At 42.2% G+C, this 20,062-nt stretch overlaps 1 protein-coding gene across 23 annotated transcripts in view; it reads left to right on the top strand.

Annotated features, from left to right (window-relative positions):
* LOC112234653 (E3 ubiquitin-protein ligase MYCBP2-like) overlaps positions 1-20,062 on the top strand; it is a 326,118-nt gene that overhangs the window by 196,953 nt on the left and 109,103 nt on the right. For all 23 annotated transcript variants that reach the window (XM_042314694.1, XM_042314668.1, XM_042314744.1 and 20 more), the window contains 4 exons: positions 13,426-13,526; positions 15,405-15,623; positions 19,010-19,232; positions 19,619-19,737. In XM_042314694.1, coding sequence (XP_042170628.1) covers positions 13,426-13,526; positions 15,405-15,623; positions 19,010-19,232; positions 19,619-19,737 — 662 coding nt within the window. The remainder of the gene's footprint in view (positions 1-13,425; positions 13,527-15,404; positions 15,624-19,009; positions 19,233-19,618; positions 19,738-20,062) is intronic.

Below are 20,062 nucleotides of genomic sequence, written 5' to 3'. Positions count from 1 at the left end.
ATTATAATTATTTTATTTAACTTACTAGCTTCTAGAACTCTTGTCTTCCTAAAACTCACTAGCTTCTAGAACTCTTGTCTTCCTAAAGCTCACTAGCTGCTAGAACTCTCGTCGTCTTCTAAAACTCACTGCAGCTGGGACTTTTGTCCCTTTTACAGATCTCGCAGGGGAATAACCCCACTTGGGACCTATCCTTATGGAACCTACCCTACACCATATATTTACGACCGGTCGTTAGACGATGGGCCCACCGAATAAGCTCAGGCTTTGTAAGTCAGTAACCTATAATTGTTCAGCCTACAATTCTCATCTTCCCAAGATGTCAAAATGAGTGGAAACGGGCGTAGGAACTAACAAACTACCTTGTTTGTTGCCAACTCCTGCTCCAATGATCTGGACTCTCTGGTTTGACTAAATATCGTGGTGAATCCTGTTAAACAAAACCAAATGTTAGGTTCTAATTCTGAGTAAAAAACTCAACGGACAGTATGAAAGCTTAACCAAGTTTATTCTTCCCAGAGGATCGGTACAGCTGCATTAGACAAAACATGTTTCCACCAACACAAGTATATATACTCCAATTTAGATGCACTTCTCCTTCTTTCCAATCCTTTCATCTGTTATGGTTCGACAGGAAGAGACGAAGTGATGGGCTAATAAACCGCTCCTCCTCACTTAAAGTGACCTAACCTCAACCCCCTTGATACCGAATCCAAAGCTCTAGTATTACAATGTTCCACGTTTAACCCAGAATCTAACAATATCTATTGCGTCTTGGCCTATGCCGCTCTGTCATTGCTCATCCATATATTTTATTTATGTATTCTTATTCCATTCCGTTACTTAGATTGTGTGTATTAGGTATTTGTTGTGTGAATTGTTAGGTATTACTTGTTAGATATTGTTGCACTGTCAGAACTTGAAGGACAAGCATTTCGCTACAAAAAACATACACATTTTAAAAATTAATTTTTTATATAAAATTTGATATGAACCATGGCCCCATCGCTGCCGGTTTCCTATTAAATTGACTCAAGCCCAGCTCAGTTAATCCCTACCATTGTGTCGCTGAGTTGCCATAATGCTTCAGTTGTGGTCTAAGGCACTGCATCTCAGTGCAAGAGGCGCTTTTATAGTTGGCCCACTGCGGTGCACAATTGGCCCACTGTCGTCCGTTTTTTTCAGAACCACATTCTGTAAAGCTCAGAGAGGATCTCATGTTATATATATATATATATATATATATATACATATATACATACTGTGGAAGTAATATGGCTACAGGTTCATCTGCCTCACCTAAAGCCCATTGTGGCTGGAAGCAGCTATAGAACACCAAACGCTAGCAGTCAGTATCAGGATAATGTGTGAAATGCTTGATAATGTATGTGATATCAACAGAGATATATATTCTGGGTGATCTTACATATTTACTGGATTTCATCAAGCTGTCCACTCAAGACCTTGGATCACTGCTATTCTAACTTCCGCAACGCATATAAGGCCCTGCCCCGCCCTCCTTTCGGAAAGCCCTCTCCTGTACTCCCTGTTCACCCACGACTGCGTGGCCACGCACGCCTCCAACTCAATCATCAAGTTTGCGGACGACACAACAGTGGTAGGCTTGATTACCAACAACGACGAGACGGCCTACAGGGAGGAGGTGAGGACCCTCGGAGTGTGGTGTCAGGAAAATAACCTCACACTCAACGTCAACAAAACTAAGGAGATGATTGTGGATTTCAGGAAACAGCAGAGGGAACACCCCCCTATCCACATCGATGGAACAGTAGTGGAGAGGGTAGCAAGTTTTAAGTTCCTCGGCATACACATCACAGACAAACTGAATTGGTCCACCCACACAGACAGCATCGTGAAGAAGGCGCAGCAGCGCCTCTTCAACCTCAGGAGGCTGAAGAAATTCGGCTTGTCACCAAAAGCACTCACAAACTTCTACAGATGCACAATCGAGAGCATCCTGGCGGGCTGTATCACTGCCTGGTACGGCAACTGCTCCGCCCACAACCTTAAGGCTCTCCAGAGGGTAGTGAGGTCTGCACAACGCATCACCGGGGGCAAACTACCTGCCCTCCAGGACACCTACACCACCCGATGTTACAGGAAGGCCATAAAGATCATCAAGGACAACAACCACCCGAGCCACTGCCTGTTCACCCCGCTATCATCCAGAAGGCGAGGTCAGTACAGGTGCATCAAAGCTGGGACCGAGAGACTGAAAAACAGCTTCTATCTCAAGGCCTTCAGACTGTTAAACAGCCACCACTAACATTGAGTGGCTGCTGCCAACACACTGACTCAACTCCAGCCACTTTAATAATGGGAATTGATGGGAAATGATGTAAAATATATCACTAGCCACTTTAAACAATGCTACCTAATATAATGTTTACATACCCTAGATTATTCAACTCATATGTATACGTATATACTGTACTCTATATCATCTACTGCATCTTTATGTAATACATGTATCACTAGCCACTTCAACTATGCCACTTTGTTTACATACTCATCTCATATGTATATACTGTACTCGATTCCATCTACTGTATCTTGCCTATGCCGCTCTGTACCATCACTCATTCATATATCTTAATGTACATATTCTTTATCCCCTTACACTTGTGTGTATAAGACAGTAGTTTTGGAATTGTTAGTTAGATTACTTGTTGGTTATTACTGCATTGTCGGAACTAGAAGCACAAGCATTTCGCTACACTCACATTAACATCTGCTAACCATGTGTATGTGACAAATAAAATTTGATTTTATTAGAATAAGCTTAAAACTGTAACTAGTGCCTGCAACCTGGTTCAGGTTGTCAGTCAACCTACCAGGGTAGATACAAACAGCACAGGAATGAAATCCTCAACATCTATTGATCACATCTTTACTAATGCTGCAGAAATTTGCTTTAAAGCAGTATCCAAATCCATCAGATATAGTGATCACAATATAGTAGCCAGATCTGCTGCTGTTGATATAAATCATTTTTGTTGGTCTGTGGTGTGTCATGAAGAGCAACCAGACGCTGTACTTGATACATTTATTAAATTGCTTATTCCAGTTAAAAATAAGCATACACCACAGAAAGAAAACAATTGTGAAAACGGTTAGATCCCTGTTGATTGATTAGGAATTGGGGAAAAAAGGTCTGGCTACACAACTGATTGGCAAACGTACTGCAAATTGAGAAGTTGTGTGACTAAACTGAATAAAAAGAAGAAACTACTATGAAACAAATAATTATAGTAAAAAGCTTTGGAGCATCTTAAATAAAATGTTGGGCAAAAAAGCTAACTCAGTTCCGTCATTCATTGAATCAGATGGCTCATTCATTACAAAACCCACTGATAATGCCAATTACTTGAATGACTTTTCATTAGCAAGATTAGCAGATCTGGGCATGAAATGCCAGCAACATACGCTGACACTACACATCCAAGTATAAGTTATGAAAGACAAGCATTGTAATTTTGAATTCCATAAAGTGAGTGTGTTGGAAGTGAAAAAATGTCTATCAACAATGACAAGCCACCGGGATCTGACAACTTGAATTGGAAATTACTGAAGATAATAGCAGATGATATTGCCACTCCTATTTGCCATATCTTCAATCTACGCCGACTAGAAAGTGTGTGCCCTCAGGCCTGGACGGAATCAAAAGTAAGTCCGCTATCCAAGATTAGTAAAGCCGCCTTTACTGGCTCAAATAGCCTAACAATCAGTCTGTTACCAACCCTTAGTAAACTTTATTTTTTACTTTTGACCACATACAATGCTATTTTACTGTAAACAAATTGACAACAGACTTTCAGCACGCTTATAGGGAAGGACAACAAGCACAGCACTTACATAAATGACTGATTGGCTGAGAGATATTGATAAAAAGATTGTGGGAGCTGTTTTGTGTGACATTGTGGCTTTTGACATTATCAAGCATAGTCTGCTGATATAAGAACATATATGTTATTGCTTTACACCCCCTGCTATATTGTGAATAGACAGCTACTTGTCTAACATAACACAGAGCGTGTTCTTTAATGTAAGCCACTCCAATATAATCCAGGTAGAATCATAAATTCCCCAGGGCAGCTGTCTGGGCCCCTTTTTTCAAACTTTACTTATGACATACCACTTTCTTGAGTAAAGCCAGTGTGTCTATGTACAGTTGAAGTCTGACGTTTACATACACCTTAGCCAAATACAATTTAAACTCAGTTTTTCACAATTACTGACATTTAATCCTAGTAAAAATTCCCTGTCTTAGGTCAGTTTTAACCACTCTATTTTAAGAATGTGAAATGTCAGAGAGAATTATTTTTTTCAGCTTTTATTTATTTTGTCACATTCCCAGTGGGTCAGAAGTTTACATACACTCAATTAGTATTTGCTAGCATTGCCTTTAAATTGTTTAACTTGGGTAAAACATTTTGGGTAGCCTTCCACAAGCTTCCCACAATAAGTTGGGTGAATTTTGGCCCGTTCCTCCTGACAGAGCTGGTGTAACTGAGTCAGGTTTGTAGGCCTCCTTGCTCACACACGCTTTTTCAGTTCTGCCCAAAAATTGCCAAAAGGATTGAGGTCAGGGCTTTGTGATGGCCACTCCAATACCTTGCATTTGTTGTCCTTAAGCCATTTTGCCACAAATTTGGAAGTATGCTTGGGGTCATTGTCCATTTGGAAGTCCCATTTGTGACCAAGCTTTAACTTCCTGACTGATGTCTTGAGTTGTTGCTTCAATATATACACATAATTTTCCTACCTCATGATGCCATTTGTTTTGTGAAGTGCACCAGTCCCTCCTGCAGCAAAGCACGCCCACAACATGATGCTGCCACTCCCGTGCTTCACGGTTGGGATGGTGTTCCTCGGCTTGCAAGCCTCCCCCTTTTTCCTACAAACATAACGATGGTCATTATGGCCGAAGAGTTCTGTTTTGTTTCATCAGACCAGAGGACATTTCTTCAAAAAGTACGATATTTGTCCCAATGTGCAGTTGCACATTTTTTATGGCGGTTTTGGAGCAGTGGCTTCTTCCTTGCTGAGAGCCCTTTCAGTTTATTTTAATACAGGACTCGTTTTACTGTGGATATAGATACTTTTGTACCTTTTTCCTCCAGCATCTTCACAAGGTCCTTTGCTGTTGTTCTGGGATTGATTTGCACTTTTCGCACCAAAGTATGTTGATCTCTAGAAGACAGAACGCGTCTCCTTCCTGAGCGGTATGATGGATGCGTAGTCCCATAGTGTTTATACTTGCGTACTATTGTTTGTACCGATGAACGTGGTACCTTCAGGCATTTTGAAATTGCTTGTGGAGGTCTACAATTTTTTTGTTGTGAGGTCTTGATTTTATCAGCATATCGATTGCGCAACCAGGGGTGGAAAAACCTTGGATCATTGTTACTCTAACTTCCGCGACGCATATAAGGCCCTGCCCCGCCCTCCTTTCGGAAAAGCTGACCACGACTCCATTTTGTTGATCCCTGCCTACAGACAGAAACTAAAACAAGAGGCTTCCACGCTGAGGTCTGTCCAACGCTGGTCCGACCAAGCTGACTCCACACTCCAAGACTGCTTCCATCACGTGGACTGGGAGATGTTTCGTATTGCGTCAGATAACAATATTGACGAATACGCTGATTCGGTGTGCGAGTTCATTAGAACGTGCGTTGAATATGTCGTTCCCATAGCAACGATTAAAACATTCCCAAACCAGAAACCGTGGATTGATGGCAGCATTCGTGTGAAACTGAAAGCGCGAACCACTGCTTTTAATCAGGGCAAGGTGACTGGTAACATGACCGAACACAAACAGTGCAGCTATTCCCTCCGCAAGGCTATCAAACAAGCTAAGCGTCAGTACAGAGACAAAGTAGAATCTCAATTCAACGGCTCAGACACAAGAGGCATGTGGCAGGGTCTACAGTCAATCACGGACTACAAGAAGAAATCCAGCCCAGTCACGGACCAGGATGTCTTGCTCCCAGGCAGACTAAATAACTTTTTGCCCGCTTTGAGGACAATACAGTGCCACTGACACGGCCTGCAACGAAAACATGCGGACTCTCCTTCACTGCAGCCGAGGTGAGTAAGACATTTAAACGTGTTAACCCTCGCAAGGCTGCAGGCCCAGACGGCATCCCCAGCCGCGCCCTCAGAGCATGCGCAGACCAGCTGGCCGGTGTGTTTACGGACATATTCAATCAATCCCTATACCAGTCTGCTGTTCCCACATGCTTCAAGAGGGCCACCATTGTTCCTGTTCCCAAGAAAGCTAAGTTAACTGAGCTAAACGACTACCGCCCCGTAGCACTCACTTCCGTCATCATGAAGTGCTTTGAGAGACTAGTCAAGGACCATATCACCTCCACCCTACCTGACACCCTAGACCCACTCCAATTTGCTTACCGCCCAAATAGGTCCACAGACGATGCAATCTCAACCACACTGCACACTGCCCTAAACCATCTGGACAAGAGGAATACCTATGTGAGAATGCTGTTCATCGACTACAGCTCGGCATTCAACACCATAGTACCCTCCAAGCTCGTCATCAAGCTCAAGACCCTGGGTCTCGACCCCGCCCTGTGCAACTGGGTACTGGACTTCCTGACGGGCCGCCCCCAGGTGGTGAGGGTAGGCAACAACATCTCCTCCCCGCTGATCCTCAACAATGGGGCCCCACAAGGGTGCGTTCTGAGCCCTCTCCTGTACTCCCTGTTCACCCACGACTGCGTGGCCACGCACGCCTCCAACTCAATCATCAAGTTTGCGGACGACACAACAGTGGTAGGCTTGATTACCAACAACGACGAGACGGCCAACAGGGAGGAGGTGAAGGCCCTCGGAGTGTGGTGTCAGGAAAATAACCTCACACTCAACGTCAACAAAACTAAGGAGATGATTGTGGACTTCAGGAAACAGCAGAGGGAACACCCCCCGATCCACATCGATGGAACAGTAGTGGAGAGGGTAGCAAGTTTTAAGTTCCTCGGCATACACATCACAGACAAACTGAATTGGTCCACTCACACAGACCGCATCGTGAAGAAGGCGCAGCAGCGCCTCTTCAACCTCAGGAGGCTGAAGAAATTCGGCTTGTCACCAAAAGCACTCACAAACATCTACAGATGCACAATCGAGAGCATCCTGGCGGGCTGTATCACCGCCTGGTACGGCAACTGCTCCGCCCACAACCGTAAGGCTCTCCAGAGGGTAGTGAGGTCTGCACAACGCATCACCGGGGGCAAACTACCTGCCCTCCAGGACACCTACACCACCCGATGTTACAGGAAGGCCATAAAGATCATCAAGGACATCAACCACCCGAGCCACTGCCTGTTCACCCCGCTATCATCCAGAAGGCGAGGTCAGTACAGGTGCATCAAAGCTGGGACCGAGAGACTGAAAAACAGCTTCTATCTCAAGGCCTTCAGACTGTTAAACAGCCACCACTAACATTGAGTGGCTGCTGCCAACACACTGACACTGACACTGACTCAACTCCAGCCACTTTAATAATGGGAATTGATGGGAAATTATGTAAATATATCACTAGCCACTTTAAACAATGCTACCTTATATAATGTTACTTACCCTACATTATTCATCTCATATGCATACGTAGATACTGTACTCTATATCATCGACTGCATCCTTATGTAATACATGTATCACTAGCCACTTTAACTCTGCCACTTTGTTTACATACTCATCTCATATGTATATACTGCACTCGATACCATCTACTGTATCTTGCCTATGCTGCTCTGTACCATCACTCATTCATATATCCTTATGTACATATTCTTTATCCCCTTACACTGTGTATAAGACAGTAGTTTTGGAATTGTTAGTTAGATTACTTGTTGGTTATTACTGCATTGTCGGAACTAGAAGCACAAGCATTTCGCTACACTCGCATTAACATCTGCTAACCCTGTGTATGTGACAAATAATATTTGATATATATAATATTGCCAAAGCAGCAGCTACTCTTCCTGGAATCCAGCAAAATTAAGGCAGTTTATACAATTTTTAAAACATTACAATACATTCACAGATTTCCCAAACACTGTGCGCTCAGGCCCCTACTCCAGCACTACCACATATCTACATTACTAAATCCATGTGTATGAATTGTACGTGTGTGTGTGTGTGTGTGCATATGTCAGACAATGTTTATGTTGCTTCACAGTCCCCGCTGTTCCAAAATGTTGTTTTTTTAATCTGTTTTTTAAATCTAATTTTACTGCTTGCGTCTGTTATTTGATGTGGAATAGAGTTCCATATAGTCATGGCTCTATGTAGTACTGTGCGCCTCCTGGATTTGGGGACTGTGAAGAGACCTCTTGTGTCTTGTTGTGGTATGCATGGGTGTCCGAGCTGTGTGCCGGTTGATTAGACAGACAGCTTGGTGCATTCATAAATAAAAGTAGTGATGAAGTCAATCTCTCCCCCACTTTCAGCCAGGAGAGATTGACATGCATATTATTAATATTAGTTCTCTGTGTACATCCAAGGGGCCAGCCGCGACATACGCCTAGTTTCATGAAATGGGTCACAAATGCTAAAGTTGTCCGTGATAAGATTCAAACACCCAACCTTTGGGTTGCTATGTAGATGTTTGTGCTACATGCCCACACACCATTCATTTTTGCCTTAAGTAACCTTCTGTCTTATGTAGCCATACCAAACGTAATATACACTAATTTGAGAGTCTCTGATTTTTGTTTAATATGTTACGTCTAGTCTATGAGACCCGGCTGCAGGAATATGGGCTTTCACAAATGAGGGAAAGAGAAATTTAACAGACATGATGGAACACATTACATTTATTTAAATGTCTGGAGAAATGTGTAGGACAATGGGTATTATTTTGGAAATATTTTATTTACATTGAAAATGCATTCATTCCTTTTCAATACCATATGTTTTAGAAAAAGTGTCACAACTCCCCTATATGGGGATGGCAGGTAGCCTAGTGGTTAGAGCGTTGGGCCAGTAATATAAAGGTTACTGGATTGAATCCCAGAGCTGACAAGGTAAAAATCTGTTGTTCTACCCCTGAATAAGGCAGTTAACCCCTTGTTCCCCGGTAGGCCATCCTTGTCAATAAGAATTTGTTTTTAACTGACTTGCCTAGTTAAATAAATGTTACATTTAAAAAAAATGGGAATGTGCAATTGTGTTTTACAGTACAATTGTTTCTCAGTAGGAACATCAAACATATCAGCTGTCCTGTAAACAGTAATGATAAGAAAGAGAAAGAGGTGCAGAGGTACATTTGAGCTTTTATGAGTGCATTATTTTCCAAAAGAATTCTGAGCATTTGTCTGAATCAAAAACAGTACTTGAAAAAAGTGCCATTAGTTTTGAAATCGACAAATACATTTCATGAAATCAATTCCAACACTTCTATAACAGGCACAAAATACTAAAAAACAAATGTTGAATTGCTATAAATCCATACTTAGAGACAAATTACAGACCTCTACATGCTTTGTAAGTAGGAGAACCTGCAAAATCGTCAGTGTATCAAATGCTTGTTCTCCCCACTGTATATACTATACATTTTCTACCAACAGGTTTTTGTGCCAATGCACCACACACATACGGGGACTCGTCTGAAGTCGGTACAGCCGATCTGCCAACTTATGTCTGTAGCATCCAAACAATTTGGGCTAAACCCTAATATGTCCCCTCTATGGAAAGTTGAGACTCTCACAAACACGTACATGTCAGTTGCTCTAGGACCCCCACAATACTAGTCTGAAGGTACCAGTTGAACAAATTAATGGAAGTTTAGTGCCAAAAATAATGAGCACAAAATCTATCTCTCTCAGATATAGGAAAGACACTTCATAACAAACTTTGTTTAGATTTTTTGGGAGAACTATATGTTGTTCCATGTAGTGAATCTATTATTCAATGAGTTTGTATGGGCGAATAGCAGTAAGGCCAAATAAAAATGTTCATTAAAAAAAATATGATATTTTCTTCGATACTTCAATGGGTCTTAAAAATCTAAATCAAATAGCAAAATGATCCTTGGTATGACCTTCTTCAAACAAGTCCATATAGCTTAGCGCCCCCCTCCGGGCTTAGACTTGAATGGGTTACAAGTTGAATGACAAGCATTAGATACGTTCGAGGTCAGAGGTCAGCAACTAGGTTGATGGAAGGGCCAATTTATTTCTGAGCAAATATTTGGCTGGACAGAAGATATTTATCATAAAAGCAGCTCAATTCTTATATTGTAGGCTCTCACTACAAATTGAACATGATTTGAACACATCTGGTTAGTATGTAGTCAATTCAATGACAATAACATATTAATTTCGATCTGTTTACACTGATAATATCATCAATGTTTATTAAATTAGTTTTTTATGTCTATTTCTCTGTTCATTGATCAGAGAAAATCAGCTGAAATCAAAAGAAAATGTCGCTTTCAAAGCCTCAAAAGAAAGATGGATAATGAAAATAGGAGTTTCAGGGAAGAATGGACACAGAAATATTCATTCAAGCCAGTGTCTTCTTTGCAACAAAACTGTTGCTCTTAAGGATCTGCCCCTTTTTTCAAATTTCGTCTGAAATGACATACTCAAATCTAACTGCCTGTAGCTCAGGCCCTGAAGCAAGGATATGCATTTTCTTGGTACCATTTGAAAGGAAACCCTTTGAAGTTTGTGGAAATGTGAAAGAAATGTAGGAGAATATAACAATAGATCTGGTAAAAGATAATACAAAGAAAAAAACAACCGTTCTTTCTAAAAAAACATTGTACCATCTTTGAAATGCAAGCAGAAGACCATAATGTATTATTCCAGCCCAGATTCAATATACATTTTTGGCCACTAGATGGCAGCAGTGTATGCAGTGTAAGTTTTAGACTGATCCAATGAACCATTGCATTTCTGTTCAAAATTTTGTGTCAAGGCTGCCCAAATATGCCGATTAAGTTTTAATGTTGCTGGACCCCAGCAAGAACTAATGGGCATTCTAAATAAATACAAATACTCCTGGACTAAAAAGCATGCTGAATGTAAAATCTCCATGCCAAAACATTCTTGTCCAGGGATTTCCTTAATGCTGCAATATGTCACTTTTTGGGCAACCCTACCAAATCCACATAGAAATATGAGTTGTAGATCTGTCATTATTAAGTCTAAGAAGTGGTAGATCTGCACCATGTGTGCTATTTCTATGCTTCCTGTTCCAAAGTTTTGTTTTCAAACAGCCGAAAATGCAATCTATTTGATTATTGAAAATATATTTTACAGTTGTTTAAATGGTACAATGATTCTCTAAATGATGCTGTACATTGCTTGTTTTGTCACATAATCTGATTTTTGGAAAACTATTTGAATTTTAACAACCAGAAAATGGAAGAGCTATTTTTGTACATTGCACATTTAATCTGGGACCAGAAAGGGCTCAGCATGTGCTCTTATTTGTTTAAAAAGCAGTTCTCCTAAAACTCCCGGTCTACCTCACTTCATTTATATCCTGTATATTTAGTGATGATCCGACACACTCCCAAAGTATACTACATGATGTTCCGCATTTCTCCTTTGAGTTGGGCAAACCTGCTTTAAGTTAGTGTTCTTCATTCCTGTAATGACATTCCAAGATGTATAAGAGCTGGATGTCCTGGTTTCATTAGGTCACTTTAAGACTGTAATATAGGACATTTATTGTGGACTGCACTTGTAAAATGTAATAGTTTCTGCTCTGTATGTCATTTTATCTGTTTGAACTGTTTGTGGTGTTGATTGTTGTAACACAGGGCACGATTTAAAAAGAGAGCCTGGTCTCAACTGGGATTGCCTGTATAAAAAATGGTTAAAACCTTTTAAAAAGATAACCAGCCCTATACAGTTCCTTCGGAAAGTATTCAGAGGCCTTGACTTTTTCCACATTTTGTTACGTTACAGCCTTATTGTAAAATGGATTCAAATAAAACAATTTCCGCAGCAATCTAAACACAATACAACACTTTATGTAATTGTATGAAAAATAAACAAAAGAAACACCTTATTTATATATGTATTCAGACCCTTTGCTATGACACTTGAAATTGAGCTCAGGTGCATCTCGTTTCCATTGATCATCCTTGAAATGTTTCTACAACTTGATTCGAGTCCACCTGAGTAAAATTCAATTGATTGGACATGATTTGGAAAGGCACACACCTGTCTATATACGGTCTCACAGTTGACAGTTCATGTCGGAGCAAAAGCTATGAGGTTGAATGAATTGCCCGTAGAGCTCTGAGACGACAGGATTGTGCTGAGGCAAAGGTCTGGGGAAGGGTACCAAAACATGTCTGCAGCTTTGATGGTCCCCAAGAACACAGTGGCCTCAATCAATTTGAAATGTAAGAAGTTTGGAACCACCAAGACTCTTCTTAGAGCTGGCCGCCTGGTCAAACTGAGCAATCGGGAGAAGGGCCTTGGTCAGGGAGGTGACCAAGAACCCGATGGTCACTCTGATAGAGCTAAAGTTCCTCTGTGGAGATGGGAGAACCTTCCAGAAGGGCAACCATCTTTGCAGCACTCCACCATTCAGGCCTTTATTGTAGAGTGGGCAGACGAAAGCCACTCCTCAGTAAAAGGAACATGACAGCCCGCTTGGTTTGCCAAAATTCACCTAAAGACACTGACCATGAGAAACAAGATTCTCTGGTCAAGTGTCACGTCTGGAGGAAACCTGGTACCATCCCTACGGTGAAGCATGATGGTGGTAACATCATGCTGTGAGGATGTTTTTCAGCGGCAGGGACTGCGAGACTAATCAGGACCGAGGCAAAGATGAACGGAACAAAGTACAGAAAGATCCTTGATGAAAACATGTTTCAGAGCACTCAGGACCTCTGACTGGGGCAATGGTTCACTTTCCAACAGGACAACGACCCTAAGCACACAGCCAAGACAACACAGGAGTGGTTTCGGGATAAGTCTCTGAATGTCCTTGAGTGGCCCAGCCAGAGCCCGGACTCGAACCTGATTGAACATCTCTAGAGAGACCTGAAAATAGCTGTACAGCAACAACCTGACAGAGCTTGAGTGTATCTCCAGAGAAAAATGGGAGAAACTCCTCAAATACAGTTGTGCCAAGCTTGTAGCGTCATAACCAAGAAGACTCAAGGCTCTAATCACTGCCAAAGGTGCTTCAACAAAGTACTGAGTAAAGTGTCGGAATACTTATGTAAATGTTATATTTCACTTTTTAATTTTTTATTAATCAGCCAACATTTCTAAAAAGCAGTTTGTGCAAGATTGATTAGGGAAATAAGGCTGCAACCTAACAAAATGTGGAGAAAGTCAAGGTTTCTGAATACTTTCCAAAGGCACTGTATGTCCGTATAATTCAAACCTGTGCTCTTGTCTGTAGCGGAGGACATCCCTGAGCTGCTGAGCTCTTCCAGTCTGTTCTCTATGCTGCTCCCCCTCATCCTGGCCTACATCGGCCCTGTGGCTACCTCAGTACCCAAGGTGAGAAGTGGTAAATGTCGCCTGTGAAGTAGGTTCAATTTTTTTTTTACTGCTGTATCTAGTCAAAGGTCCCTAAGGTGAGTAAGTTTTTTTTTTCAAGAACTACATTGATCCAGCCTTGCACTCTCTTTGAAGCTACATGTATTTTTTTGCTACTTTTATCCATTTTTCTCCACAATTGGTAGTTAGTCTTGTCCCATCGCTGCAACTCCCGTACGGACTCGGGAGAGGCAAAGCTCAAGAGCCATGTGTCCTCCAAAACACGACCCTGCGACGCCACACTGTTTCTTGACACACTGCTTGCTTCACCCGGAAGCCAGCTACACCAATGTGTCGGAGGAAACGCTGCACAACTGGCTACCGAAGTCAGCTTGCAGGCGCCCAGTCTCCCACAAGGATTCTCTACAGCGTGAGTGGACAAGGACATCCCGGCCGGCCAAACCCTCCCCTAACCAATTGTGCGCCGCCTCATAGGTCTCCCGGTCACGGCCAGCTGTGACACAGCCTGGTATCGAACCCGGGTCTGTAGTGACGCCTTAGACTGCTGCTCCACTCGGGAGGCCCTTTGAAGCTACATTTGTGTTGTTTTTAAATAGTCAAAACAACTTTGCAATAACACTGTCAATAATCACACCAAGAATGGGGATGCTTTCTTGGAGTGACATGACGCCGATCCACATCTCCCTATTGAGCTCTGGACACAGCTCTTTAAGGAACATCTCCAGGAGGATGCAAAGTAGATTCTTGTTGGCACTTGTCTCCTGAAGTGCGTTGAAGACCTTGATGCTTCCATATCTGGCATTCTGCTGTCCCATCCAGTTATGTAGTGTGCCTGCAATGTTGTTGAGTAGCTTATTTTAGGTTCTCTCCTTGGTCTCCTGATGTTCAGCATCTGTCCTAACATTGTTGTGGATGGCTCGTTTTTGTTGGGCCAGAAGGTGTCCCTGAAACTGTTGATGTAGTGCACAAGCATATTCTCACTGAGTACCCAGTTGATAGTGTCTCTTAGCTGCTTGTTACTGGTTTTTCCAAATGCGACTTGAACTAGTCCAATGAGTGTTTTCCGAACCCACTTGAAGAAGACTTGAAAAGCAATCAAATTAACCTTTTACCTTTGATCTTCGTAATGTTTTCACTCACGAGACTCCCGGTTTCACAGCAAATGTTCCTTTTGTTCCATAAAGATTATTTTTATACCCAGAAAACCAACGTTTGTTTGTCGCGTTATGTTCAGAAATCCACAGGAAAGAGCGGTCACGACAACGCAGACGTAAATTCCAAATAGTCTTCATAATGTCCACAGAAATATGTCAAACGTTTTTTATAATCATTCCTCAGGTAGTTTATAAAATATATATTCGATAATATATCAACCGTGTGTAGCTTTTCCCATAACAGCGGGAGGAACAATGGCCGGTTTACTCAATTGCGCACCAACTCACTCTGAGAGCCCCCACCTCTCCACTTACGCAATGTGATCCGTCACGCTCATTTTTCAAAATAAAGGCCTGAAACTATGTCTAAAGACTGTTGACACCTTAGGGAAGCCACAGAAAAAGGAATCTGGTTTATATCCCTTTAAATGGAGGACAGATGTTTCAAAATAAGAGGCTCTTCCTGATTGGATTATCCTAAGGCTTTCGCCTGCAATAATCAGTTCTGTTATACCCACAGACAATATTTTTACAGTTTTGGAAACTTTAGAGTGTTTTCTATCCTAATCCGTCATTTATATGCATATTCTAGCGTCTGGTCATGAGAAATAGGCCATTTACTTTGGGAACGTTATTTTTCCAAACATAAAAATAGTGCCCCCTAGCTTCAAGAGGTTAAGTGAAACAGAACTAATGTGATTAATTTTTTTAAATTCCACATCAGGCCGCAGTGGAAGTCTTTGGTCTGGTCCAGGAGTTACTTCCTGCTGCCTCCGCTCTGAACCAGAAATATGCCCCACCGGCTTTCAACCCCAACCAATCAACAGACAGCACTACGGGCAACCAGCCGGAGCAGGGCCTATCAGCTTGCACCACCTCCAGTCACTATGCTGTGATAGAGAGTGACCACCCTTACAAGCAGGCCGGAGTCGCACAGTATAAGGTAACGCACACACCCATACACACACACGGAACAGTAGGACTATTCACAACATAGGAATTCTTAGTCAATGGTTAAAAAAAAAAGTACATGTAAAATTTTATATATATATATATACATACATACATACATACATACATACATACATACATACATACATACATACATACATACAGTGGGGCAAAAAAGTATTTAGTCAGCCACCAATTGTGCAAGTTCTCCCACTTAAAAAGAGGAGAGGCCTGTAATTTTTATCATAGGTACACTTCAACTATGAAAGACAAAATGAGAAAAAAAAATCCAGAAAATCACATTGTAGGATTTTTAATGAATTGAATTTGCAAATTATGGTGGAAAATAAGTATTTGGTCACCTACAAACAAGCAAGATTTGTGGCTCTCACAGACCTGTAACTTCTTCTTTAAGAGGCTCCTCTGTCCTCCACTCGTTACCTGTGTTAATGGCACCTGTTTGAACTTGTTATCAGTATAAAAGACACCTGTCCACAACCTCAGTCACACTCCAAACTCCACTATGGCCAAGACCAAAGAGCTGTCAAAGGACACCAGAAACAAAATTGTAGACCTGCACCAGACTGGGAGGACTGAATCTGCAATAGGTAAGCAGCTTGGTTTGAAGAAATTAACTGTGGGAGGAATTATTAGGAAATGGAAGACGTACAAGACCACTGATAATCTCCCTCGATCTGGGGCTCCACGCAAGATCTCACCCCATGGGGTCAAAATGATCACAAGAACGGTGAGCAAAAATCCCAGAACCACAAGGGGGGGACCTAGTGAATGACCTGCAGAGAGCTGGGACCAAAGTAACAAACCTACCATCAGTAACACACTACGCCGCCAGGGACTCAAATCCTGCAGTACCAGACGTGTCCCCCTGCTTAAGCCAGTACATGTCCAGGTCTGTCTGAAGTCATATGGTCAGATGTAACCAAAATATAACTTTTTGGTAAAAACTCAACTTGTCGTGTTTGGAGGACAAAGAATGCTGAGTTGCATCCAAAGAACACCATACCTACTGTGAAGCATGGGGGTGGAAACAACATGCGTTGGGGCTGTTTTTCTGCAAAGGGACCAGGACGACTGATCTGTGTAAAGGAAAGAATGAATGGGGCCATGTATCGTGAGATTTTGAGTGAAAACCTCCTTCCATCAGCAAGGGCATTGAAGATGAAACGTGGCTGGGTCTTTCAGCATGACAATGATCCCAAACACACCGCCCGGGCAACGAAGGAGTGACTTCGTAAGAAGCATTTCAGGGTCCTGGAGTGGCCTAGCCAGTCTCCAGATCTCAACCCCATAGAAAATCTTTGGAGGGAGTTGAAAGTCTGTGTTGCCCAGCAACAGCCCCTAAACATCACTGCTCTAGAGGAGTTCTGCATGGAGGAATGGGCCAAAATACCAGCAATAGTGTGTGAAAACCTTGTGAAGACTTACAGAAAACGTTTGACCTCGTTGCCAACAAAGGGTATATAACAAAGTATTGAGAGAAACTTTTGTTATTGACCAAATACTTATTTTCCACCATAATTTGCAAATACATTCATTAAAAATCCTACAATGTGATTTTCTGGATTTTTTTCTTCTCATTTTGTCTGTCATGGTTGAAGTGCTGAAAATTTACAGGCCTCTCATCTTTTTAAGTGGGAGAACTTGCACAATTGGTGGCTGACTAAATACATTTTTGCCCCACTGTGTATACACACACACACACACACACACACACACACACACACACACACACACACACACACACACAGTACCAGTTTTTCTTTATTTTTACTATTTTCTACATCGTCGAATAATAGTGGACATTAAAACTATGAAATAACACACATGGAATCATGTAGTCACCAAAAAAGTGTTTTACAGATTCTTCAAAGTAGCCACCCTTTGCTTTGATGACAGCTTTGCACACTATTTGCATTCTCAACCAGCTTCACCTGGAATGCTTTTCTAACATTCTTGAAGGAGTTTCCACATATGCTGAGCACTTGCTGGTTGCTTTTCCTTCACTCTGCGATCCAACTCATCCCAAACCATCTCAATTGGGTTGAGATTGGGTGATTGTGGAGGCCAGGTTATCTGATGCAGCACTCCATCACTCTACTTCTTGGTCAAATAGCCCGGAGTTGTGTTGGGTCATTGTCCTGTTGAAAAACAAATGATAGTCCCACTAAGTGCAAACTAGATGGGATGGCATATCGCTGCAGAATGCTGTGGTAGCCATGCTGGCTGTGTGCCTTGAATTCTACATAAATCACTGACAGTGTCACAAGCAATGCACCATCACACCTCCTCCTCTTTGCTTCACGGTGGGAACCATACATGCGGCGATCATCTGTTCACCTACTCTGCGACTCACAAAGACACGGCAGTTAGAACTAAAAATCTCCAATTTGGACTCATCAGACCAAAGGACAGATATCCTTGGTCTTAATGTCCATTGCTTGTGTGTCTTGGCCCACGCAAGTCCCTCCTTTTTATTGGTGTCCTTTAGTAGTGGTTTCTTTGCAGCAATTCTACCATGAAGGCCTGATTCACACAGTCTCCTCTGAACAGTTGATGTTGAGATGTATCTGTTACTTGAACTCTGAAGCATTTATTTGGGCTGCAGTTTCTGAGGCTGGTAACTAATGAACTTATCCTCTACAGCAGAAGTGACTCTGGGTCTTCCATTCCTGTGGTTGTCCTCATGAGATCCAGTTTCATCATAGCACTTGATGGTTTTTGTGACTGCACTTGAAGAAACTTTCAAAGTTCTTTACATGTTCTTTACTGACCTTCATGTCTTAAAGTAATGATGGACTGTCATTTTTCTTTCCTTATTTGAGCTGTTCTTGCCATAAAATGGACTTGGTCTTTTACCAAATTGGGCTATCTTCTGTATACCAACCCTACCTTGTCACAACACTGATTGCTCAAAAGCATGAAGAAGGAAAGAAATTCCACAAATTAACTTTTTAACAAGGCACACCTGTTAATTGAACTGACTACCTCATGAAGTTGGTTGAGAGAATGCCAAGTGTGTGCAAAGCTCTCAAGGCAAAGGGTAGCTACTTTGAAGCAGTATACTTGTACCCAACACTTGTTTGGTTGCTGATGATTCCATATGTGTTATTTCATAGTTGTGATGTCTTCACTATTATTCAACAATGTAGAAAATATTAAAAATAAGTAGGTGTGTCCAAACTTTTGACTGGTACTGTATATTGGCGCTGATAGAGTCACATTGGACTTCCTACTAGGGCACACTGCCTCAGTGCTAAAAGTGTAACTCTGGTTCATATGCACATGTATATATGAGAGTGGATGATTTCCTTGAATTGTTTCTTGGCTTTGACCATCCTCTCCCCTACCACACCTCAGGTGTCGTTCCCGGACTGCGTGCGGTGGACCACCATCGAGTTTGACCCCCAGTGTGGCACGGCCCAGCCCGAGGATGTCCTCCGCCTGCTCATCCCGAGCCGCTCAATCCACCTGTCCAGCCTCGCCACCAAGCCCCTGGCCCATGACACCATCAACACCTGGGTGGAGCTCAAGAAGATCTCCGGCTCCAATGGCTGGCCCACCACCGTTCTAGTGCTGCCAGGTAAGATAAGAGGTCCAACTATTCACCTCCAGTCAGATGACACTCTTTGACAAAGCTTTTATTTTTAGTGTCTGATCCATGCATAATTATTGTTCTGTGGCTAATGCTGAGTGGGCAAAACTGGTTGTGATGACTTAGTTTCAAACAGATTTGCCATTTGGGTGATACTTTTTTGTTTCAGTAGGAAGGCATTTCATTTGACTAGCTAACTAAAATGACACGTAAGGAAACAAATCATCTGAACCAATGGTTAGCTTATAGATCGATTCGGGGAAGCTCAATCTCTTCAATGGACAGCTCCGCTAATCTACATTAAAGTAGTCCCCCTGTCCTCCCTGCTGTCAATATCACCGTATCACCTGTGTGTTCTTCTTCTGGGATTCCAGGAAACGAGGCCCTGTTCTCCTTGGAAACAGCCTCTGACTACGTAAAAGACGAGAAGGCCTGTTTCTACGGCTTCAAATGTGTTGCCGTGGGATACGAATTCAACCCTGGACCAGATGAGGTAAAGGGGAACTTGTTTTTGCATGTTAAAGGTGTTGTTTACCCCAAAACAAGATTTTCCTATTCTTGTACTGTCTATAGTCAGAAAAAGTTTTTTGACAACAAGTGATAGATTTAGATATGCTGTTAGAAAATCTTGAATTGACGATTATTGCTCATAATTCGGCACGACCGTCAAGCTTGGCCTCTGTCCCAGGCCTTGATTTCCACAACTCATTGTGTCCTGATCCCTCCACCCCTCTCGAGCTGTCCGCTCATCAAGCTTATGCATCTCGAACAGGGCAAAAGACATATGCTTGCCTAAGCAGCAGAGAAAGTTCCTTAAT

The sequence above is a fragment of the Oncorhynchus tshawytscha genome, linkage group LG03 (genome assembly GCF_018296145.1).
Source record: "Oncorhynchus tshawytscha isolate Ot180627B linkage group LG03, Otsh_v2.0, whole genome shotgun sequence".
NCBI lineage: Eukaryota > Metazoa > Chordata > Actinopteri > Salmoniformes > Salmonidae > Oncorhynchus > Oncorhynchus tshawytscha.
The sequence above is the reverse complement of the archived record's forward strand: the minus strand, read 5'-3'. Positions and strand labels throughout refer to the sequence as shown.